The sequence below is a fragment of the Scomber scombrus genome, chromosome 13, assembly GCF_963691925.1.
Source record: "Scomber scombrus chromosome 13, fScoSco1.1, whole genome shotgun sequence".
Taxonomy (NCBI): Eukaryota; Metazoa; Chordata; class Actinopteri; order Scombriformes; family Scombridae; genus Scomber; species Scomber scombrus.
Genome location: NC_084982.1, coordinates 12,025,688 through 12,051,428, shown reverse-complemented (window position 1 = coordinate 12,051,428; position 25,741 = coordinate 12,025,688). Strand labels below are relative to the sequence as shown.

The 25,741-nt window shown below is 38.4% G+C and overlaps 1 protein-coding gene across 1 annotated transcript; it reads left to right on the top strand.

Annotated features, from left to right (window-relative positions):
* Positions 1 to 27: 27 nt before the first annotated feature.
* Positions 28 to 23,299, top strand: cckbrb (cholecystokinin B receptor b). The gene is made up of 5 exons (XM_062432110.1): positions 28 to 184; positions 13,662 to 13,913; positions 17,530 to 17,791; positions 20,106 to 20,233; positions 22,761 to 23,299. The coding sequence occupies exons 1-5, from the start codon at positions 28 to 30 to the stop codon at positions 23,297 to 23,299; spliced, it is 1,338 nt and encodes a 445-aa protein (XP_062288094.1).
* Positions 23,300 to 25,741: the final 2,442 nt, after the last annotated feature.

Genomic DNA, 25,741 nt, shown 5'->3' with positions numbered 1-25,741 from the left:
ACATCAGTGACAACATAAATCAAAGACATGGATTTTTATGCGCAAAATGAGACATCTTCCGAGTGCTTCGGAGCGCAGACTTTTGCGCAGCAAAAAGGAGCCGTTAACGGGAGCATGGGGACATCAAACATCACCTGCAGCAACACGTCCACAATTCTCATCCCTCAGCGTGTGAGACAGAGAGGTGAGGGGCATTTATTATATCAAGTAGAGGTTCATTCAAAGTTGCAACTATATCCTCATTTTGTATGTTGCTTTTTACTGTGAAACACTTTGTGACGTTACAAATAAACCTGAATTACTTGACCTCCAGCTGGTTAATTGTAGCATTCCTTTGAAATACAAATGCCCAATTATTTTTGGTATGTAAACTCTAAACTGAAAGCAAAATAAACTGACTATTTATGTTTTTCCCTCTATTATATGGTTTTAATCTCTTAATTTTCTCTTAATTTCCCAGTCATTAATCATAATTAAAGGCTTATACAGTTGAATAACTTTACTGAGGGCAATAAACTAAGTGGTTTACACCATTGCAATTTATGTTAATATAGAGCAGATCAGGTTTTAATCATTCACTTGGTTTATGATATCCTGATGCATCGACCTTTCTTTTCAACAGAAAGCTGTGTTGTGGTTTTCTTTATTTTAAGCCAGACAGCCAGAATTTATCCATTAAAATGGTGTCATATTTGGACCATGTCATGGTCATGCTGTTGCAATCTGCTGATTTTATTTTTAATATTTATTTCTGGTTTCCGAACATTTCAAAGCATTTCATGCAAATTGAGGGTCTGAGGATGGAGCGGGCTGCATATGGTGCAGTTTTCAAAAGCCCTCTGAGGCAAATGTGTGAACAAGACAGAACATGTGTGTCAGCACTCCATATCTCAGTCGTGTCTCCACATGCTACTTTATCAATCAACCCTACTCATCAACACGTTCATCCCTTTACAGTTGTTTGTCAGTGTTTCCATGTGTGTTCATGAGGTGTGTGGGGATGCATGTGTGTAACAGGCTCTACAGAGACTGAACATTATCATGGTGAGTGTTCACACAACCAGTTCACAAATACTACATTATATTCAGAATGATTTCAGTCACTCCTTACCGGACAACATCTACAAATGTCTGTGATTAGTAATTTCAAGCACCCTGTAGGCATGAGTATGACCCATTATACTGGGCTAAATTGGTGCACTGAAAATGAAAAAGCCACTCAGGACAAACACAGATAAAGAGCGACGTGTCTCGTGTCTGCATAGAACTGCAGCAGCATATTTAAATTGGAAGTTAAAGCAGTTTTATTCTGCACTATTAACTAATAATAATGCTCCACATGCTGTTTCACTCACAGATTATTGCTTCCTTCCAACTAGACTTTTCATGGCATTATTTCTCTGTATTTATTGTTCCCACCATATCTTCGAAAAAGACCACACACCCATCTTCTGACGAGAAGAATGAGGACATCAGACCCTACAGCAGCTGTCACCTTTATTACTCCCTCCTTCACCCCAGAAACTTCTCCATTACATTCGCTGATTTGTCCTCATCTCCTCTCCTCTGTCCATCGCTTTGACACTCTGTACTTATGAAGCAGATTGAGTTGTGTCACAGTCAGATTCTGTCGCACTCATTTTTTTCCAGACTGAAGATGTCAAAACAATAAGCCACAGACTTCTCACAGCAGACAGGTTGTTGCTCTTACCAAGGGGATTTAACCAATTCATTTTTCCTCTCTGGCTGACAGTGAAATTACCTGAGTAGGGGAGAACAGGGTTGGTAGTCACTTTTTACTTTCCTTTGAATTCCTCATAAAGTGTATACTGAATAGATTCCCTTTTAATTTGTAATTGAAGCCTAAAGTGTCAGGTAGGAATAGAGTGGTCTTACTCTCCTTCATCTGTTCTAAAGATATGGACCGTCAAATATGTATTGTGCGCTTGTGATAATCGTCCCCACCGTGGGGTTGGTTGTCCCTGTGTTATTGTAATGGAGAAAAATAAAAAATGCTGACAGTCTAACAAAATATTTAAAATGTTTAGTTTCATGGAAGTAAAACAACCTAACACATCTCCTGCCCCAAGAGAACATAAACAGGACAAATCATTTCTATAAGTGCATTTTTTGTCTTTAGATAACAATATTGCACATTTTCATCTCTCTGACTGTTGAGTTTTACATCTGGAGGAGTCTGGCTCTTGTTTGTCTTCCTGACAAAGTTCCTGGTCATTTTGCTATGTTAAAAGAAAGAAAGAACTAGATTTATCACACACTATATATGTATATGCCAATATGTGACAACCAACCCCGAAGAGAATGTGACAAGCATCCCCAACTGGGATTTTTTGATACCAACAAAGCTAACAATCACATGTTTTGGCGTAGCTAAGAAAAAAAACCTACCTACCTATCGCTCTCTCTTCACACTTTTTAATGGTAATTATTGTTTTATTATAAACTACTTGTGTAAAAGCCTAGAAGAGAAACACTGAAGAGTTGGATATTTACATTTTCACATGAAAAACAGTTTACTCCAGCAATTACCTCTGAAGTAACAGCTCAACTATATTCTGAAACTTTCAGTACCAAAACGTTTTAACAGTGCCCTCTAGGGACCGAGATCTGATGAATGTGACAACCAACCCGAGTGACAACGAACCCCGTTCTCCCCTAATGTTCAGGTCTGCCACAATGTATTGAATGTGCTATGGGTGATAGTTGCTATGGTGGACAATGTGTGCAGCTCATCAAGTTGAAAACAGCAAAATGTTTGTTTAAAGGGAACCCCACACATTTCTATACACCAAGATCAGTTTACAAGTCTTTAAGTCAGTGAAAACTGTTGAATAATGTTTTCTGTGGCTCTGCAGGAGCGTTGCTGAATTGGAGTAATTAGCCTGACATTAAAAGTTTCACCAGGCTTAGGATGTGAAACTACAATTAGTTAAATAACAGAAAGGTGGGATTACAGACAGGTGGCGTGCAGCCCATGTAAACATTTCAGTGTTTAAATGCTTTGCTGCTTTGAGAGATTTTTCATGAATAGTGGCAACCACCCCTTGACAAATCCAACAAACAGGAACAAACACATCTCAAAGCAAGGAAAAACCTGGACTGCATGTAATGTTCTCACACTGAATGCAGCTCAGGTGTCTTTGATTTGGAACAATAACTTGCAGACTGCATACGAGTGCTCTACTGCACATGACTTGACACCCCTGCTCTAGTGTTGATGTGGGTTAAAGTGGCTTTACAGGATGCCAGTCACACCTTGTATACTGCAGGTGAGTGAGAATCTATTTCTAGAGTCAATAAAAATGTGTTTGAGTTATCTAGGATGCTGGTTGATTGCAGTGCAATTCGTCATACAACAGTAGGATGGCAATATTTTGGAGACGTTGATGACAGCAACAAAAAGCAGGGTTATTAGTCACTTTCGCATAGCTGACTTTCCAAAAAAAAAAAAGGGAATACCATCCGCTGATTTTCATGTCCCCACCATCTGCCCCCACCTCTGCTGTTTGTGGATATTTTACTATCTCGCTCACACCCTGTCGTCTCACTCTGCCTGTTGAGAGCTGAGGTGTTTAATAAATGCCTGTACTGTGCGCCAATCAGCGTGACCAGAGGCCCCCGCTGATCGCGCATTGTAGTCTGTCAACAGAAAGCAGTTGCATTCAGTGCCTTCATCAAATGTTCTAGAGTGCAGTTGGCTTAGTGGCAAGGCTCACCGCAGCTGACATTTACCGGGCTGGATTAGCCACTAGCTGTGACATTTACCAATACATCAGTATTACAGGAGTAGAAAAGGCTTTTCCATGATAGGTGCAGTAACACCAGGGCCAACTGGGATAGGAAGTGACACATGCTGCATATGTATTTGACAGAGAGAGGGGGAAGGTAATTCATAGTCAATATGATGTCTGATTTACTGAATGAGAAAAACAGATGAAGCCTTAAACATTCATGGTTGGAATAAAAAAATGGAATACAAACCTCATTACCATTTCACTACATATCTTATAACAGCCTTTCACATCTAAGTCTTTAATTGTGTGTAAAATAATAGTAATAATGTATTGCAACTCATGTTACACAAAACGGCGAAAAGTTTCTAATGAAGTCTGCATTTACACATTTGAACTAAACTGTGAATATTTGTAACATGCATTATACATCATTCGGTATGTATGTGACATATCAAAACATAAATACATTACTGAGATAGATATTTAGTTGACTCTAGTAAGATACAAATGGCATATAAACCGAGTAAGTGATTTGTTTTTTGTTTGTCTGACCTGTCAAAATGATTTCACATAATAACAAGCAGAAAACCTTTGGAAGATGCTACAGAGTAATTTTGTCCCATACATACCATGCTCACAATGCCTCTAGTCTGTAAACAGTGAGAAGACTGTGTGCAAAAGCCAATGGTCAGATATGGGCACTGCACACACACACACACACACACACACAAACACACACACACACACACACACACACACACACACACACACACACACACACACACACACACACACACACACACCAGACGCATGCACATTGCTCCTGTACCAGTCATATCAGTGACTAATATCATGACCCGTGATCACTTTTTTTTGGTAAATCTTCAAATTAAAGATCCATCAGTCTCCAAAGGGAAACATTTGCGCTCCATTGTCAAACACTGTCAAATTAGTATTTTCTTACAATGGTTTATTTAACCAATTATGTGAGGACAATCAGCCTCAAAGTGAAATGCGTGTCTGATAATGTCCAATTCCTTTCTGTCACAACAGGGGCAGCAGATGCATGGTATTATTCAGGACAAATTCATCTTAACAGCTGACCTGATCTGGACTGTGTGTTTGTAAAAATGAGCAATTTTACAACTATAAAAAGAAGAGGACATGAGTGATAAATCATATTAAATAGACTTTATAACCTGCTGGCTCAGTTTGTTGAAGGAAGCAGTATGTTGACCAGAAATATTATCAACAACTACTGTCATACAGTGAAAAAAATACAAAGCTGTAGTTTGCTTACAATAGCGTGTCCTGTCAGGCGCTGTATAATATTTGTATAATATTCCTACAGGGACAAATAACATATCTGGGGGGGGGGGGGGGGGGGGGGGGGGGGGGGGGGAGACTGTGTGCAAAAGCCAATGGTCAGATATGGGCACTGCACACACACACACACACACACACACACACACACAACACACACACACACACACACACACACACACACACACACACACACACACACACACACACACACACACACACAGCAATTGAGTGTCAAGTCTAGCATTCATTTGTAAATGTGCTTATGTGGAATGTTGGTCCAATACTGACCTTCCTTCTAGCTCTGTTTTGGTCTCCACCAACTCCTGAAGGAAATATCTGACTCTTCAGCCGCTAAATGCTCCAATACTTTCACCTGCTAGTTGCTAATTGTGTCTGCCTGCTGTTAAGTGCTGAGCAGGTGGTGTACAGTTTTCATTAGCTGAAAATAGCTGTGTCTAAAAAATATGCTAATAAGAGCGAACCAAAACAGCCACCCAAAACAAAAAGCCAGAAGATGCTAAAAAATCTCTGTAGAGGTGAGGGGATGGCACAGTTGGTGATAATTCTCTGCGGGTTTGTTGCTATGAGCCGAGTCTTTCACATTGTTTTAATTCATTCATTCATCTGTTGTAATATAAACAAGTTGATCGTAGCAGCTTTAGACATCCTTGGGTGTGTATCACTTAGTTTTTTCAGTGTGTGTGTGTGTTGTGTGTGTGTGTGTGTGTGTGTGTGTGTGTGTGTGTGTGTGTGTGTGTGTCATTTCAGAATTGTGGGTACATTTCGCGTCTCCTAGAAAAAACTTTGGTTATTTCCCCCTAGAAAAATCTTTCCTGGATCTGTTTTGAATATGATTGCTAATTATATTGAATGTTCACCAATAATAATGTTAGGTGTGTATTTTGGGCACATTTTATATGTAAAATATTCATTAAATGATTCCCACCCCACCAATTGTCTTCAGCTCGTTATTCACACGTTCAACTTGAATTAACATGAAATTATTAAGTATAATTCACAGTTTTTTGTGCTAATCCTATAAATACTCATACAATCAATTGCACAGAGTATTTATTTTCTGTAATACACAGGATTTCAACATTAAAAATATATATTTTTTATCTGTCCCTATCAACAGGTCAACTCTGTTATCTCTGTTACAAAACACATTAAAAAAACCTACAGCATTCAAATAAAAACATGTGACTTGTACCCAGTGATGTCACTTCCTCTTGCAGAAAAGATTTGGAGGGAACTAATGTATGTTAAACTTTCTCTCTCATTAATTTGTACAAAATGTTGAGAATACACCAGCAGTAGATTAATTATATGTCAAATCTGTTACTATGATATTCTAGTGAATCTGTCCGTCATTTTTTTTAAAACAATTATATGATGAAAATTCATAAAATTATAGTTTTATTCATGACATGTGGTATCTGGTTTTAAGCTAGCACTTGGAGTTAAGGCACAAAATGGTTGAAAATGTCAACTCTGTTATCGTCAACTCTGTTACATGTGTCAAGATTTTGATGATAACAGAGTTGACGGTGACTAACAGAGTCAGATGTTCCCAATCACTTCTAAGCATTTTGTTTTAGTTTATACATTTATTGTGGGTTCTAGGTAGTTTTATTGTAAAGGTAAGATTTCTGATATTGCTTTCCAGGTCAGGAAAATGTTATTATTTTTGTTCTAGGTAGGAGAAGATGAAGGTGTCAGCAGCAGAAAGGCAACGGCAGTATAGGGCACAGCGAAATGCTGACCCTATAAGGAGGGCAGCAAACTTGGAAAAAGACAGGGAGAGATGGAAGAAAAGGAGAAATGCAGGGTTAACCAGCACAGTGGCTAATCTGAGTGAAAGGGAGCAGAGGCATAAGCAGAGGTATTGGAGAGAGGCTCAGCAGAGGTGCAGAGCAGGAAGGCAGAGAACTTTTGAAACACCACCACCAAGTCCTGAACCAGACCCTGAACCACAGACATCCAGGTTAGATTTGTGAATGGTTAGGTGCCTGCATAGATCAATGAGTCTATAATTACAGTTCAGTAGGCAAAGTTATAGATACAGTGAGAAGTGTAGTTCTTTGATTATTAGTAACGGTTAACATGATAGTATGTAATATATGATAAAATAATATTAATAAATATTAATTTCTTTAAAAACTCATTAATATAAAAAATAATGGCAGGCTATGTAATTTGTAAGCAATTTATTTTTATCATTTCAGACAAAGGCGGTCAGGAAGGAAAAGAATAAAACGGGAGAACTCCAAATTATACAGAGAAATTGAAAGATTAACCTTCCTGTCGTGTTCGGGTCAAATCTGACTGATTTCCATTTCGATCAATCATAAATATTGTGTTTTACATTTTATTGTCTCAAGGACTTATGATATCCTCCACACTAGGCATTTGAACATATAGAATTGCTGATCACTACTTTCATTGAATTTTGAGTTGTTTAGTCAACTTTGTAACACCTGTGGTGTTCCCGGTCAAAAATGACCGCCATAGGAAATGAATGGGTGACCCTAGATTGTGTTCATTCATCAGATAGTACACAACCGCAAATCCACCACCACCACCACACGCACACACAAACACACCTACACACATACACACTGTGTTCATGTTGATGTTCTGATGTTCTGTGAATTTGGTCTCTGTTTTGATTTTTCTACAATAAATGTTAATTTTGGAATACAACTTTCAATTTCTGTGTCTATTCACTGCAGTTATTCATGTAACCAGTAGTCTGAGACATTGTTTACAGGTTAAAAGGGAGTTAAATACAATTTGGTGACGATCAATGGTTTTTGTGTTAATGTAAGGGCAGTTAAAACAGGCCGGTCAAATTTGACCGGGAGCACCAAAGTAAGGGGGGGAGAAACAAACACGACACAAAGGTTAAAGACTTTGCTGAAAAAACAAACGACTGCTGTCCAAAAATACCAGAAACGCCTCCAGAGACTGTCACGTGTGACTGAATCCCCTCGCTCAAAAACACGAAAACAGATAGGAAGACATAGAGTCCCTGTAGAGATTCAAAGAACTCTCCTTTTTCATCATGCATTGACGAGTAATATCAGACAAAAATAAAAAGACACTAAAGACGAGAGAATGCGTCAGATGATATCACGAATTGTGTCAGGAAAGATCATTAAACATTACAAACTACAGAAAACAACACAGACTGTACTTGGTTTTTCAAGAAAGCGATGTGGTCAGACAAAAAGTGGACTGACTTTTCAAAGACGAAAATACCAATCATCTCAAAGCAAGCTCCAAAAGGAGGTACAGGAATTTTTCATAAGAGATGATGTCAGCCGCTTAACTGCGGGAAAAAAACAAACCATAACTAGGAGTAAAGTAAAAATGCAGAAAAGATTTCTAAATGACACCTTAAAAAATCTTCATCGTAAATTTCTTCTTGAATGTCCATCAATTCAGCTGTCATACACACTTTTCTGATGCATGTGTCCTTTTTGGGTTGTTCATCCATCCGTATCTGACAGAGAAACCTGTCTATGTAAAGTGCATGAAAACTTATCCTTCCTTGTGCAGAGGCTTCATACACTTCAACTTCTTGAGACGACTGACTTGGAAGTCATTGCCGACTCAATATGCTGTGATCCTGCAAGCAAAGAATGCATGTACGACGAATGTCCAAAATGCAGAAGCAATGTCTATCACCTCAACCATGACTATGATGCTGAGGCTCCAGTAAGATTTGTTCAGTGGACAACTGAACTGGGAGAAAGGAGGAAGAAAAACAAAGAAAATGAAAAGAAAGTCAGAAAGAATCACAACCAGTCCGAATGACTGTGAAAAAGATGATGGAGAGTTCTCTAGGAGATATGATTGAAATGTTCCAGAAACAGCTGAGAGTCTTCACAAGGCATCAATTCAACATTAAAACACAATACAACCACTACCGTGAGCTCAAGAAAAGTATGACATCTCATGAGTGTTTGATTCACATTGACTTTTCAGAAAACTATGCTTGTAAATGTTACTGTTTTTGGTCTTTTACGCATGGTTTGTCAACTCTGTTATTCATGTCAACTCTGTTCACATCACCGTCAACTCTGTTTCTTTGAAGTTTTGTTTCAAAAAATGATCATTAAATATGTTTTATTGTTGACAAATTAACCAGAAGTTGTATCATAACTAACATTCTCCGTGCATTTCATTCACTTTTGGAGCTATATTTAGAGAAAATGCAAACTGTAATGGCAACTTTCCAATTAAATGTGTCAATGTTTTTACTCCTGAAAAAAAGTCTTTATTTTAGAAAACTTAAAGTTGAATTAGTGGATGTAAAGACAAAATTTCTCTTAGGGAAGACATAGTTTTAAAATGTATTACATTTCAGTACTATAAATATCTACCCTAATTTGTCTGTAACAGAGTTGACTGATGTTACTGTTAGTACGATGATTTTCAGATTAAATATTTGAAATCTTACATGTTTAAGCTTGGCAAATGCTGGAAGTGTTAAATTTAAAGTATTCTTGAAAGTATAACTTGAAATGTACCCGCAATTCTGAAATGACCCGTGTGTGTGTGTGTGTGTGTGTGTGTGTTCGGTGTGTGTGTGTGTGTGTATTTTGAGAAAACAGTTATTATTTATGTCTTCCACTTAAACACGAGACACCACTTGCTTCTCCTGTAACAGTGGTAAACAATTTAGATGGAAATCAAAACACTTGCATCTACATACAGATATGATACAGATATACATATTTTCAAATTGATCAAATACCGATACTAGCTGCACACTAATGATATTTATACTATCACTATAAATGTTCACCACCCAGATTAGTTTGTCTCTTTAAGAAATATTTACAAGAAGTACTAGATGATGAACTGCATCCTGCTTAAGTACGCTCACTATAAAAGCCTGTAGAGAAACTGCAGACCCATCTGTGTGTCTAACAACAGGTCAAACATGGGTCATATGCCAAAAATATTAATTTCAGGATTTAACAGTCATGTTTTCTCGTACATCTGTATTAATCAGTCTAGTGAGGCCGTGATACAAAAGACCACAATATAAGAGTGCTATACTTTATGAAACAGAAATAATAATCTGAGTGGGGTGAGTAATACGAATGTTTCTGTTCTGTTCATGAGCAGCTATTGGAAATACCTGCCTGAAGAAACTGGTAAATGTGCTGAGGGAGTTATCAGTGTTTCCCACACAGCCAGCTAACACAGGAAAGCTAATTGGCTTCGATTAGACAGAAGCCAGTATAATATTAGGAAGGAGAGAGAGAGACATTATTTAAGCAGAGTTGGTTCATTTCTCTCACCAATCAACAGGCTGCACATTTTCATTATTCTCTTGAATGCACTATCATCTAATGAAACACTTTTAGTTGCTGCCATTTCTTTGATTATGAAGAAACCCCGGTGTTCTGTCTGCAGAACAGTTCCCCCCATATTGGAGGATGCTGCTTTATATTTGCATAGTGAGTATGTGAGACAGATGGTGGAGCTACATGTCATTAGATGGGAACACTGTGTGTATGTGTGTGTGTGTGTGTGTGTGTGTGTGTGTGTGTGTGTGTGTGTGTGTGTGTGTGTGTGTGTGTGTGTGTGTGTGTGTGTGTGTGTGTGTGTGTGTGTGTGTGTGTGTGTGTGTGTGCGTGTGTGTGTATCTGTGTCTGAGAGACAGAGAGAGTCTGACTTACTGACTTTTGCTGACCAAGCGTAGCCTGAATCCATCACTAAACCTACAAGTGATACTAAAACATTTCACAATGGCTGAGTGGACGCAACAGCATTAAATCAACTTGGCTCCACTCATCATATATGAACCACATACTCTCATGGAGCCAGGACCTCTCATGTAAGGAGTGCCGATTGTTGCCTTTCAAGTGTTTTGGGGCCGGGCTGCTCCAAATGGGAGGGGCTAGTAGCAGCAAAGTATGCGGGACACTCCAATGGAAGCAAGTTGTCATTGAAGAGACAGTGGAAACAAGGCTTGTGTGTTTTAGTCAACTACTTCATCAACTTTATACTGCTGTTGGTGCATGAGCTCCATTTCACAATAACTAGTGTAACTCATTTTAGCTGACTTTATTTATTCTTACTTACACTATTTAAAAACTTTTCATTCCTGTTACCACTGGTGTTTTTCTCTCATGTCTCAACATGTCTCATTAATGCTACTGCTATATTTCCCTTCAGTAATTTTCTTTACATGGCTAACAACGATTGTGATTGAACTCATTTAAATAAGCTTAGTGCAAACCTTTACATTTACGTGATACACACTCAAGTCTATCTGATTGAGTGCATTTGTACCATTAGCATTGCTTACAGTTGCTTGAATAGACCACATGAATGTTTCACCACGATTTGAGTTAAGAAGTATCACAGACACTGTAATTTCTCTAACTCCTATTTCAAGCCTTGCCCATTTGGAGCTTATAGTGCAGACCACTTAGAGCTGGCAGTGATCTGCAGAGGTATCTAACATGTGCATTAGGAGAAGTCAAATCATATCTTTGATGTTCTTTAACTTCGTGCCAGTATTTAGATTTTTATGGCTCAACTTCAACCTTGTACTGCTTTCTGATACACAGTCAGATGAGTGGAGTTCAGATTATGTACTCTTGCCAGCTGTGCAGAATTTACAGTGTGTAAGTGTAAATCAGCCTAGCCAATCAGCCAACAGAAATGACAAAGACCAAGGGAATATGTTACGTTTTGTGGTCTCAAAGGTACTGATCATTTAGAAAACATTAGAATTAGAATCAGTGATGGTGAAATTACCTCCTATTCTTAACAAATAAAACTGTGTGGCTGACTTTGCTGCTGCTTTCTGTTTTGTAAACTTTTAATTGAGAGTGGAAGGAGAAGCAGAGAAGGCAAACCACAGAGGACTCCTGAAATGGAAAATGGTAAAATAAAAAAAAAAAGATCAAGTTCAGTGAGTGAAAAGAGAATAAGAAAGACAAAGATAGCAATCAATTTGGCCTGTGTTTTGCAGGGAACTGAACTGTCTCTTGGTGTATCTTTAGTTTTTAGTGTTGGTAATTTATAGGTGTCTTTGAGGAGTTGTTTGTGGTGCATTTTCAGGGGATTAAGGCTTGAGTGTGTTTGGTTGTGCATGCTACTACAACTGTCGATGAAGTATGGGTTTATGTGTGTGATGCAATTGTGTACTGCGGATGGGGTGTGGATGGTGCCTCTAATCCTCAGTATACCTACACAGTAAGTAACCCGTTAAAAAGTGTTATGTCTAAGCAGGGGGTGAGGTGGAGATAACGGAGAAAGCAGATAACATGGACTTTACAGGATATGATCCAGTGAAGCTGCTAATGGCCGAGGGCACAGAAAGGCTTTGGGCTACAGGCACCAGTAATTTTGTCCTGTACAGTATTTTGTACTGTAGGACTGAAGGACTCTACTTTGAGAATGGTTAAAGTAAATGTTGAATTCCCTTGATTGCACTTGAATTATAAATAAAGTAAATAATCTAAAAGGTTTGTAGAAATAAATACCTGCTGTCAGGCAGACATTTTCAGGTGTGATTCAGCATACTGTCAGATCTTGAAACCATTTACATTTGAAGGAATTGATGCGTTTTATGGCTCTAAAAAAATAAACATGGAGAAACATCAATACAACTAGGCTCTTTCTGTCCCCAGCTGGTAACAACAGAGACATAGTTGGACACAAATTAGCAGCAGGTTGAGGCATATACATCATGTGTGTATTAGGAACAGCAAGTTCCTCTCATACTATAGCCATGCTGAATTCACAACACTCTTTTTTTTTTTTTTTACTGTACTTGTTAATATTACATGTACAAAGGTACAATATCTAAGAAAGGTGACCATGTAATGCACATTTCAGACATAGGAGACACTGGTGAATGCTAATTTTCCCAGGTCACAGGAATATTACATTATTTTTCACTGCTAAACTGCAGATAGACAGATGGAGACACTGTACTGTGTGTATTGTGTTTGTGTTAGTACTGTATGTGGACTCCTCAGTGTTTGTTATTTGGTATTTGATTATTTGATACTGATTTGATACTGACCTCCATAAAACGCATCAATTCCTTCATTATTATTTCATGATTTTATCGTAGCTGTGATGTGCAGTCCGTCACCAACAGCTGATGTAATTTTTGTTTTACTAGCATAATGTTAGTCTTTATGATCATGATTATGATCATGGTTATGGTTATGATTATGATGATTATGTCAAAGTCTAGTATTGCATCATTTTTAAGGAAAACATTGGGCTGCTCCACAGCTGCAAGCTGACTAAAGAGCAGCAGTAAGAACATGACAACATGCTGTTCCTGATCAAGCTGTAGTATAACTTATGTGCAAGACACACACACACACACACACACACACACACACACACACACACACACACACACACACACACACACGCATGGTTATACATAACACTATTAGGTCTGTTTGGATCAATAAAGACAGCGTGGTTGTATTGATCATTATGTAGAACAGAACTGATGAATTGGTTAACAAGAACAAAGGTCTTCACACTGTAACATATTCTCTGCTGCTGTCTTTTTTTTACTAGATGAGGACCACACACTTCGGATCCTGCTCTACTCGCTCATCTTCTTCCTGAGTGTGTTCGGCAACCTGCTGATCATCGTGGTGCTGACGGTCAATAAGCGCATGCGCACCGTTACCAACACCTTCCTGCTGTCACTTGCTGTCAGTGATCTGATGATGGCTGCTTTCTGCATGCCCTTCACCCTCATCCCGAGCATCCTCAAGGACTTCATCTTCGGAGCTGCCATGTGCAAGATTGTGTCTTACCTCATGGGTGAGAGAAGGGAGGGTAGTGAGGGAAGGAGGGGGGAATTTAGAGGGTGTCAAGAACCAGGGATGACAAGTGATGAGAAAGCAGAATACATTATCAAATTTGAAGGAGAAAACAATGTAGAACAAAAGATTACCATCACTCAGGTATTAATACCTGTGCTGTGTCCAAAATCGCCCTCATATCCACTCATGTACTATAGAACAGTCACTCAGTGGTTTACTCTATAGAGAGCAGTAAATTACTGTGTATATGTAAGCCTCTGTACATCTCTGCAAAATTCACATTGCTCAGTCAGATACCTTTTTCAAAGCATTATTTGCCCATAAAATATTCATGACAACCAATTTTAATCGACGTGTTTTCATAAAGGGAGTACAAGTGTTGTTTTACTTTCTTTCACATAGATGTAAATACTGAAGAATTGAATAAAGTTCTGTAATAAAATTAGTAAAATTAAAATAACAAAGCAAAACTAAATATCACTATACATCTAATGATATTCTTACATTCATTGATTTATTTAAGATTTGTAGTAAATGTACAAAGATAAATCATACAACTGGGGGTATTTTAGTAGATTGATTAAACTATATATATGTTGCAGGTAATTCAATGAGTCACAGAGAATTTTTACCTAGGGGAAAGGCGTCTTTTAGAGGATTTGTTTTTTTTATTAGGTAAAACCAGTCAATATCTGAAGATGGTGCCCTTTACATTTACAACTAATCTGTCTGAAGAAGACAAATACAACTGTTTCAATAAAATTTTGATATGATAGTATTAAGGTGTACTGTGGCAATGGCTATTGAAATCCTTTTTTGATAGAACACAATATCTTCTGTATAATGTAAGGAATCATCATTTTTCTGTGACCTTTAGAATTTTTTTATTGGATTTTGCTGTGAAATTCCATTTACATCTGATCTAATAAATCAGTAGGCTTAGATCTATTCATCTGATCTAGTAAGTTTATTGATGTGAATTTGAGTGAATATATGAAAAGAAATGTTGGGAAAGGTTCAGAATTATTGGTAAGACACAGAATAATGTATGCCAGCTCAAAGTCCTTGAAAACTTTAGAGAATGTTGTGTTATTGATATCACTCTTTGATTTGATATAAAAATGTAGCCATTTATTCGCAGTTGCCTTGATCCTCTTTCAGGCATCACCAGGCTTTCATTTATCAGGCAACATAGTAAATGGTCACCACACCAACCCTTTTATTAAATGGTTTCAATGGAAGTTTAAAGTTGTCAAATCGCATTTATTGTATATTTATTCAGGAATAATAAGCCCAAACAGTTCAGCTAATGTTTTGCAGAGTGTGCAGGTTACAGACAGAAAACTATAAGAATTAATCAAAGAAAAGAAAATCCAGAGACATTTTCTTATAATTAGGGCTGCCATAACTATAAGATCTTATAACTAAAAGAATGCACTGTTAGTTTATGAATGAAAAATTTAATTCATATTGACATAATTTTCTCTATTACACTTTTTGTTGAATTGCCCTGGCACTGTTAGGCAATGATTGCCCTAATTGCTGGTACATTTTAAAAACATTTTCAAAAAAAAAAATCTTTCCCTTTACCTCACATCGCAGGCCAATCGTGCATCACTTGCGGTCCCATAATAGCCTAATTTCAAACCTCTGACACAACACAATGACATTTTAGTCTAATTATCCCACATTGCCTTGAGAAGCGATTGACATTGTATCCAAAATGAAAAGGGAGGCCCACTATTTTACTCCATTCAGATGCAGCTTCCACATTGATTTATTTTACTTACTGAACTGCAACAACCATCGAAACAAGTGGCAATAAGGATGTTAACAAGCTCTCCAACCTCCTGTGGCTACTGTCTGTCAGTTTACAAAAGGTATAGATTTCCATTGAAGAAAATTACATCTAGAGACCATTTTCATTTATGTTTCCCAGCTGTGGGAGGTTTACTGGTGTGGAACCTCAGTGGGATTTGTTTGTGCCTTACTCTCTTATCTGTAAGTGTTTCCATGTTTGCAGTCTCATTGAAAACATTGTAATTCTCCTTCTTCACATCAAGGAAAATCTGTGTTTCTATGTAATGAGTTTTCTTCCTTGTTGTTATCTGCATCAAAAAGTGAATCGTCTTCTGTATCCGTCAACCCAAGACTTAATTTGCTTTTTTGTGTGTCATATGTGCTATCAATCATTTAAGAGTCAAGTTTTTTTAACAGATGAAATGTTTATCTTTGACAAGAGGTCCTCTTACAGACCCTTTACTTAAAGAAATAGTTTGACATTTGCTTTCTTACCAAGAGATAGATGTGAGGACTGATACCACTTTCATGTTTGAACATTAAATATTAACGTTCAACTGCCAGCAGCTGGTCAGCTTAACATAAAAACTGGACACAAGGGTAACAGCTAGACTGGCTCTGTCAGAAGGTAACAACATCCTCCAACCAGCATCTGGTCTTTAAGTTCCCCCGCAGCTAGATCCAGCAATATTGACTGTACTAAGATTTGAGTGGTACCAGTCTTCTCATAACGAAAATGAATAAGTGTTGTATCCCAAAATATTAACTATTTCTTCCAGTAAAAGTATAGTACTTTATACTCTGTAATTGATGCATTAACTCTGTAATTGGTGCATTAACATGTAGAGAAGCATTTTAATGTGGTTGCTGATGGGCCTGAAACTAGCCTTCATAATTTAATAGAGTGGAGAAGAGTAGATAATACTCTTGGTTTTCCACAACTAACTTTTACTGTACATAAGGAAATTAAAGAGAGCGAGTTAAGAGAAGAAAAACTCCTAACATTGAGGATGAAAAAAGTAATACATAACAAACAGCCTCAGATCCTTGAAAGAAACAGATGTAATAGAACACTTTCATCCTCTCCTGCACTTGCATGTATACAAATATAGAAGCATCAGAGAGTATCAATTAATAATGAATATATGTGGAAGTTAGAGACAATTAAATTAACAAGAGAAGCCATCTGACAGTTGAATAGAAAGGCGTATTAAGTAAAACACAGGACCTTTGAATGGAGAACCATCATCAGGATGCCATGTGGAAGTGCACAACCCCAGGGGAGAGACTGTTGGCTGATTGTTTTCTTTTTTCTTAAGCAGGGTCTAGTCTAAAGCTGCCCTCATAGGTACAGACAACATAGTGCAGGGTATACACACACGCACACACACACACACACACACACACACACACACACAGCTTGTATCCTCGCTGAGGATGTGGATGAGAGAGGTAAAGAGTAATTTCCCGTCTTGCCCTGTCAGGAGGGAGATGGCAGATCACGTCAGGGGCCTAAGCCAACATGATTTCCTCTGCCACAAGACTCAGATAACCATCCCCTCTTCACTCCCTCACACTATATTCATTTGTAAGCACGTCTCAGCAGAGCCGCACATTTTGTTCTCAGTTTTGATTGTAGATATTACGTGCACATCAATAAACATGTTTTTCTTATTTTTTGTTATGGTCCCAAACTCTATTCAGAGCACAGAGCGGCAATAACTTTTCCCTCATCAAATAAAAGATATCTGAGAAAAGACGGCAGCTTATACTAACTTTACTAACTTTTTAAATAATGTTTTGTGTTTCTACAGGCATATCAGTGAGTATCTCTACATTTAGCCTGGTTGCCATTGCAATTGAGCGCTACAGTGCCATCTGTAATCCCCTGAAGTCACGGGTGTGGCAGACCCGCTCCCATGCTTACAGGGTGATTGCCGCTACATGGGTGCTGGCCATCATCATCATGATCCCCTATCCAATAATCAGTCACCTGGAGTCTTTTCAGCGTCCCGACAACACCACTGCTCACCAGTGTCGCCACAAGTGGCCCCTCGCAATGGCAGAGCAGACCTGGTGAGTCTGTTTGTGTTTTATTTGTGTGTCGTTTAAGGTAACTTAAGTTTATCTGTGACCATGAGAAAAAGAAACTTTTCATTATAATGAGAAATTGTTTCTTTGTCTTATACCGTGTCTACACAGAAAGTGTAGTGTGAGCAGCATGTTTGGCAGACAGGCAGCAACAGGCAGTGCTCTGTTTGTGTGTTGACACTGGCAGTGTTCAGGTACAGTGTTGAGCGTAGTTCATCTGTGTTTGGGAAGACCTCAGAGCTCAAAACACAATGACATGTAAAATGGAAGAAAAACACAGTTGAATACTAAAAATATGGTTTGGGTATAGTACATGTGACACATGAGCTGTGCAAATAGCTGGATTGATTAACATAGAATTGTACTGTTCTTTACATCGTGTCTACAAAGATAGCTGTGTTTTTTTCAGTTGTCCATCCCATACATCTGACAGAACAGAAACATTTATATTTGAATCAATAAAGCTGTCAGGCCTAGCAACAGCTCACGCTTCACTAGAGCTATACATCTGTAAACCAAACAGACCCGAAAATGTTTTTATTGCTTTGACTTGATTTTTTTTCATTTTACCTGTGTAACTACAGTGACCTACACCCAATGCCGTGCCTGAATGCATCTTATATTGACACATACTGTAGAGTCTATAGTGTAGACGGAGCAATATCTGTAGCTGCTCTTCACATGTGCTACACATGCTAAGGGCATTAAAATTAAATCATTTTTTACCAACAGAGAGGACATTTTGCACATATCCAAAGCCACATTGATATCGAAATAGTCACTTGCACAGTTAGAAATATAATTAACTCCACTCAACTGTGCAGGAATACTTTAGGCCATCACCTTGGCACTGTAAAGCTCCTCCTACCAAGGTCCTATCAAACCATTCAGTGCTCAACACATTTCATTAACAGATTAAAAAGCACAAAATCAATTGAAGAACAAATAGAGATTAGTGAGCATCTCCAAACCACACAAATACACACAGTGTCCAAATAACTAGAGTGTTGTTTTTATTTTTTTTATTTTTTATAATGCCACACCAGCTTTTAACGAGAGCTTCCAGCTGCAGATAATCCAATTGAACCATGATTCTCACCAGAACCACCAGTGGGGCACTTGTTGAGTTTCTTTCTGATGTGTTGTAATGTAACCAGATATATACAGTTGGTGTTTGTCTTGTCTTCACCTGAGCATAATCATTTCAATTTCCAGAGTAAGCCAGTCAACAACAGCCCATAAATTGAAACTTAACATGAAACCTGCCGTCAGATCATCCATCTTTTTTACTCTCTTAGTGCTTACCATTGGGACATCGTTCTGTTTGTATCAAATAAACTTTATATGAACTGCATCTGTGTCTGAGGGATGTGTGTGTCTGTGTACTTTCAGCAAGGCACGCTACACTGAAACATCTCATTTACTTCCATGTTTGGGCCTGGGGACAGTTTTCAACAGCTCTCGCTTTCTGTCCATTGGGTGTTTTCATGGAAACATTAGGGCAGATGAAGAGAACAGGCAAATGTTTTAATGTGTTTTTATTTCAGATTGGGAGCAGGCTTTGGGCTAATTTCAGATAACTCCGTATTTGTGCACACGTGAAAATTATGTTTCAACTGACCTTAGGCTTGCTTATGTGTGTTTCAATGAGTGCATGCATACTGGGCCAAGTTACTTCATGTATTACAGTATTATTGTATTTGAGTCACAGAGCTAAGCACTTGTTTTTATGAAGAATAAATACCCTACAACCTTTGAAAAAAATACTGTTTATGAACACTTATCATTGTGGAAAAGTATTTTTACAAGACTCAAAGACTCAAAGAAATACATTTTGCACCTCCACTTACAGGCACATGGATATTTCACATCTGCTTGCTTGCATGAAAAATGTGCATTTGTGTATGAAAATATACAACAGTAGAAATAATAGACTAATAGAGAGACTGTGAGATTGGTATAAACAAATACAATAACATAATTGAGAAATGGGTTAAAAAAAACGTTTAAAAAAAACAGACAGAAAAAAAGCAGACTAAATATTTTGTCATCTTATGGTTAGAGGAGTCTTCTAGGATATTGGAAATAGCTTCAGAAGTGCAGTAACTGTGTTCGGTATTTTTCCATTTCTTTTTCTGCAAAAAAAAAAAGTTCTCCTCTGTCACTCAAAGGTAATGGTAATAATAATGGCAATCAGAGGTACAAACTGAGGCCACATGGGTCCCTGCATGCACATTTATCCTTGTGCTACTGTGAATGTCCAGGTGTATGCTTGAACGTTGTATCTTCTTTCTTTTAGGTACATTCTGCTACTGCTGGTGCTGTTCGCTATTCCAGGGGTGGTGATGATTGTGGCCTACGGACTCATCTCCAGGGAGCTTTATAGAGGAATTCAGTTTGAGATGGGCCACAAAAAAGACTCTACTGGTGAGGGTATGTACACTATGGAAAACATCTAGGAAAAAAAACATGTTGAAAAGGTAAAATATTAGAGTAGGGTAAAGTTTTAATTCATACTGGGTTACAAACAGCAGTCAATGAATAATATAACAGCATGGAATGAGTAAAAACTATATTAAATACAAAAAAAGGTACACAGGTTAACACAAGTATCACTTCTGTGGCAACCGCAGCCAGCAACAGACCTAAAGCTACTTGATGGAATAAAAGACCCCTTTTATCTTTTACTGCTACTGCTTAGATGCTAAAATCTCTGCCCTAATGGAAATAAATAAGACTCACTGTGTAGGTGATGCTGAGAGTTCAGTAAGAAGACCTCAGCTTTTCACATAGCTCTGGCCTGGTACAGGTGGCGCAGATCATTGAAATTCACAGCAGTGACCTGCGACTCGGTAGATTTTTGAAATCAAAAAACCAACAATGCAATTCAGGAAGTATCACTTTCAACACTTTCAATAGACTTGTTAACAGACTTCTAAGGTTTCTTATGATGAAAAATCTTTGAACATAAAATCAGTGTTTGCATCAAAGGTGAACTACATACCAATGTAAAGTCTGTGGGCTGAGCCACACAATGCTGAAGCTAGAAAATCGGTATCTGGTTCCTATAATACATCCATACAAAGTGTGTGCAGGGAGAAGGTCAGGGTAAATGCATGGGTCAACAAAACATCAGAATTATCCTTAGGCAGGATGATGAACCTCAATTTGCTCCTGAAGGCTGTGCCATTTGTGTGTGAGTGTGTGTGAATGAACAGAAACTCCTCCTGATGTGCAGGGTGGCACCTTGCATGGCAGCCTCTGCCACCAGTGTATGGATGCGTGTGTGAATGAGTAAATGTTGGCATGTAGTGTAAAGCGCTTTGAGTGGTCGGAAGACTACAAAGGTGAGATAGAAATGTAGACCATTCACTATAATGAGAGTCAACATTGGGTTTTCTGTGTCTCTAAATGAATTTCATCACACTACCATTCGAGGTTCAGATGTTCGTCACACTTTATTTCACATTGTGTATGTGAATGATGAGGAATTTGTGTTTAATCACATCAATTCCATTAGCACTGTACAATCACTGTAATGTGTGCAGGTTAAGTGAAACGTAACCTTTTGTGTGCACATGAGAGTGTGTTTGGGATGACAACAGCATGGAGTGTGTTTGCTGGTGCTCCATTAGAGGATGGAATTGGCTGGCAGCTGCGGGCCTGGACATCACCATCTGTTTGGTCTCAGAGTGAAAGAGGTTCTCTAAAAAAAAGAGCTTGAGAGACGAATAGCGTAGGGTAAAATAAACAAACAGGAAATCTGAAAAAAAAGAAAGATTAAAAAACTCCCACAGAGATATCAGCATTGCCTCTTTAATTTAATTCAATAATCCAGGTTTGGTTATCAAATAGTATCTACTTTCTCTACAGTACCAGTTCCTTTTTTAGATTTACTTGCCTAAGCACTCTAACTTCTGTAAGAGCACAACTATTACATTTTATCAATAAATTGCAATTTCCCCTGATGGAGGATTTCTGTGGCAGTGGAAGAATTGCTAGTCACTCTTATTTCCATTAAGGTGAGCAGCTGCTCTTTAAAGAGCTGTGATTCACTAAAATGAATCATACAAAGGGGCCAATGTCAGAAATGTGAGACATGATGCTTTGGTTGAAGTTTTTTTCACCTGGATGTTGGACAGCATACGATTTATCTAATCAAATGTATATTTTTAAATCCAGTGGCACAAATTGTCAAATTTATACAATTTCCCATGATAAAAAAGGTCCTTGTAGTAGTTCATGCAGGAACAGAGATTGTTTCATTGTCACATATTCAACATACTATCCATTCATATGCTGTATAATAATATCCCATCTCTACCACAAGGCAGACAGGCTTCCAAGAAAAATGAGTCAGTCGTGTAAGCAAGTGTGCCAAAATTATGTGTTTATGTTCAAGTGTCAAAGCCCTCCAGCATCCGTAGTAATTTAAACGGCAGCAAAAAGGGAAATGAGGTGATGAATGGGTCATTAAAACATTGGACTTTAACATGGCAAAATGCAGTTCCTTTCCTGTTTTCAACCATAAGTCAACACTGACTTTTTAAAAACCATGACCATGATTTTCCCCTGAAGCCGGGCTAAGACTAGAGGAGTTTTAAAATCCTAATTGATTTTGAAATTGGGTTGCATCATTGAAACATTTTAAGGATATTCTTCTCTCTAATCTCAAACATGCACACACTGCAAGATTTGAAAATAATGGTGCATCACACACTGCAAGATAATATTATGATTATCGTGCCAGAGGGAGCAAGGCACCACCTCACATGATCTTGCGTGGATGAAAGCAGATGTAAACAGAATATAGACTGGCATGCTGCAAAAATTATGCTTTGCAGTGAGAAAAAATACAACAAACAAAACAAAAGCAGAAGGCTAAATGAGTCTGGATTGTATTCGCTGATAAAGCATCCGTGTATTCAGACGTGTATTCTGCTTTCCCATACAGATGTGAAGAATGGTCTAACCGCCACTGTTTCTGTTGGAAGTGAGGATGGTGATGGTTGTTACATGAATGTCCAGCGGCCTCACTCGATGGAGATGTCCACCATGGCGGCATCTGGCAAGGCGCTCAAGGCAGACCGGCCACGCAGCAACACATCTGAGGCCAAGCTGGAGGCCAAGAAGCGAGTTATCCGCATGCTGGTGATCATTGTTTTCCTATTCTTTCTGTGCTGGATGCCACTGTACTGTGTCAACACCTGGCGGGCTTTCGATGACATCTCTGCAAAACATGCCCTCTCAGGGTCACCCATCGCTTTTATCCATTTGTTGTGCTACACTTCTGCCTGCGTCAACCCGATTATTTACTGCTTCATGAATACACGTTTCCGCAAAGCCCTGCTTGCCACTTTCTCTTGCTGTGCTGCACCTTGTCATCGTCATCGTCGTCACGGGCTACGGGACAACGAGGAGGATGTTATGGTAACGGGTGCATCCATGTCCAAGTTCAGTTACACTACAGTCAGCACCATGGGAACCTGCTGAAGCAGATGGATTCACGCACAATCCAGAAGAGACAGTTACTACGGCAACATGGTACCCCTCCTTTGTCTGTAGGCCCATTCTGTGCTCATACAGGTACAGTAATGTGGAGTGGAAAAACAGGCCATAAAATGTAGCAGTATAAAAGCTTCACCTATGACTATGAGTAGAATTATATAGGGATTATTTAATGAACCCCAGTCTTACAGTGTAAATACCTCCATAGCTATATTGAAAAAGCACAAAAAAAACAGAATATACAGTTATCTCTTGTCACAGGACCAAGGAAATGTGCTTGCTTAAGGTCTGTGTGTGTTTGTTGTGTAGTGCAGAGAATGTGAGTAGTGAGCTATCTGATATGCGAGGGAATCAGTCTTTATAACTTAGTCGTTATGTAGCTATAAAAATAGGAAGAATATTTGCTATGTAATTTTCAAATTGTGTTTTATATTTTGCTGCCAGTTGTTGGTGTGTATCTGTGTTAATGATGTTTATTCAATTGTATTGTGGACTAAGTGCCTGCTTCTAAATTTTATCATATTTGTCTACCATCAATTTGTCTCATTCATCAAAGGTACCATAATTACAGCAACTTGCAACCTGAGGGGTTTGAGGGAAGTGGAGTTTAAAGACTGAAAAGATGAAAAATCCTCCAGAGAACTTAGGAACTTCCTCCAAATGAGAACTGATAAATGAGAAAGTTGTCAGTTCTTCATGACTTTATAGCTTGCAGAAAACACTTCAGTGGTATAAACAGCTTAGATGGGCAGTGGTGATGCCTTGTGTTGTGGTTGTGAAGTGTACTGCTAGCCATGTTTGTGTTTATGCGGCAAAATTTTAGCTGCAGTGCTTGTTTGTAATCTATCCTTGAAGTTGCAAAGGGTCATTGGACCCTTTGCATTGTGTGTCTTTCTTATATTAGGGCCTCTAGTTTGAGGGCAGTTGACTTATGCAATTGGTTGATATGTAGTACCCAGCATTGTGGATACACAGAATATAGAATTAAGTATGTCAAAAAGGCTTAAAATGTATGAAAAAACTATATATTAGATTAACAGATATTACTGCATAGAATACTTAAATAACAACACATGGGGCCTGATTTACTAAAATCCCAAATAAAGGGTACTAAATTGTGTGCACAGTGCAATAGATTGCACATTTAGTTTGCGTGCGTTTTGTGGGTGATCTACTAAGAATAACTCTGTATATGAAAACAGGTGCAACAGGGTGGAGACAGCATTGTTTAAATGAGGGTTTTGCGTGTCTTAATGGAGAGTTTGGACGAGCAGAAAGCCTGCAAGCGCAAAATGAAATGTGATCAGGTTCTAGTGGAAGAGGTTAACAAATATATTGAGTTATAACTTAAACAAATTTTACTAGAAAAACCGACATATGGAAGAGTATTGGTGACATTTTCTCCTCCTTGTATTTTGCACACTGGGGTTAAAACGCCCCACATTGTATATTCATTATCGCAAACGTACTAAATGGACAGCGCGTATTATCTTGCACAGTTGAAAGACTCCAACCTCAGTGCGATGCATTAGTAGATCAACTTGCACATTTTTTGCAGGTGATGTCAAGTTTGCACACGTTTTTACACACGCAGACCTTTATGGCCCTTTTCCACTATACAGTTCTAGCACTACTCGACTCTACTCGTTTTTTTTTTTGCGTTTCCATTTGGGATAGTACCTGGTACCTGGTACTTTTTTAGTACCTGCTCTGCTGAGGTTCCAAGCGAGCCGAGCCGATGCTAAATGTGACGTCAACAGACTGCTGGCCACTGATTGGTCAGAGAGTCTTCATTGGAAGAGTCTTGAGCCGTCCCTCACAAGAATCACACCCGGCTTTTTTAAATACGGGCAACAGTGTTACAGCCATACGGCTCAATTTTCTTGCTTTGTGTGTGACAAAAAGCCACATACAGCAGCAAGTACACCACTGCCTCAATGTCCTCCATTGTTTATGTGTTTTGTGTCACGTATAAAAGAAGTCACGGCAGTTTCGCACAGCCGTGCTATGACGACCCCGCCCACGTTGACTAGGTACTATAGTACTGGAAAAGGTCGTTCCTAGTACCAAATCGAGTCGAGTCGAGCCGATTAGTGCTAGAACTGTATAGTGGAAAAGCGCCATTAGTAAATCAGGCCCATAGTGTTTTGGAATAACAGCATGATGGTAAATGATAAGGTGATTTTGATGAAAGTGATTTTTGTAATGTGATACAAGTTAAAGTTTACCACTCCAAAACTAGAAGCCTTTAGAGTAAAAGTTTACATTGCTGCTGTCAAGACCAACTGAACTGTGTCCAAATGAAGACTAAGAACATGTTTCAAGACTATTGTATTAAAAGTATTTGGTGATATAAAAAAATCATTTACATAATATTCTGTGTTTTAGTCATGCTACTTTGGTTGGCTGAAAAATAGTCGTGAATGG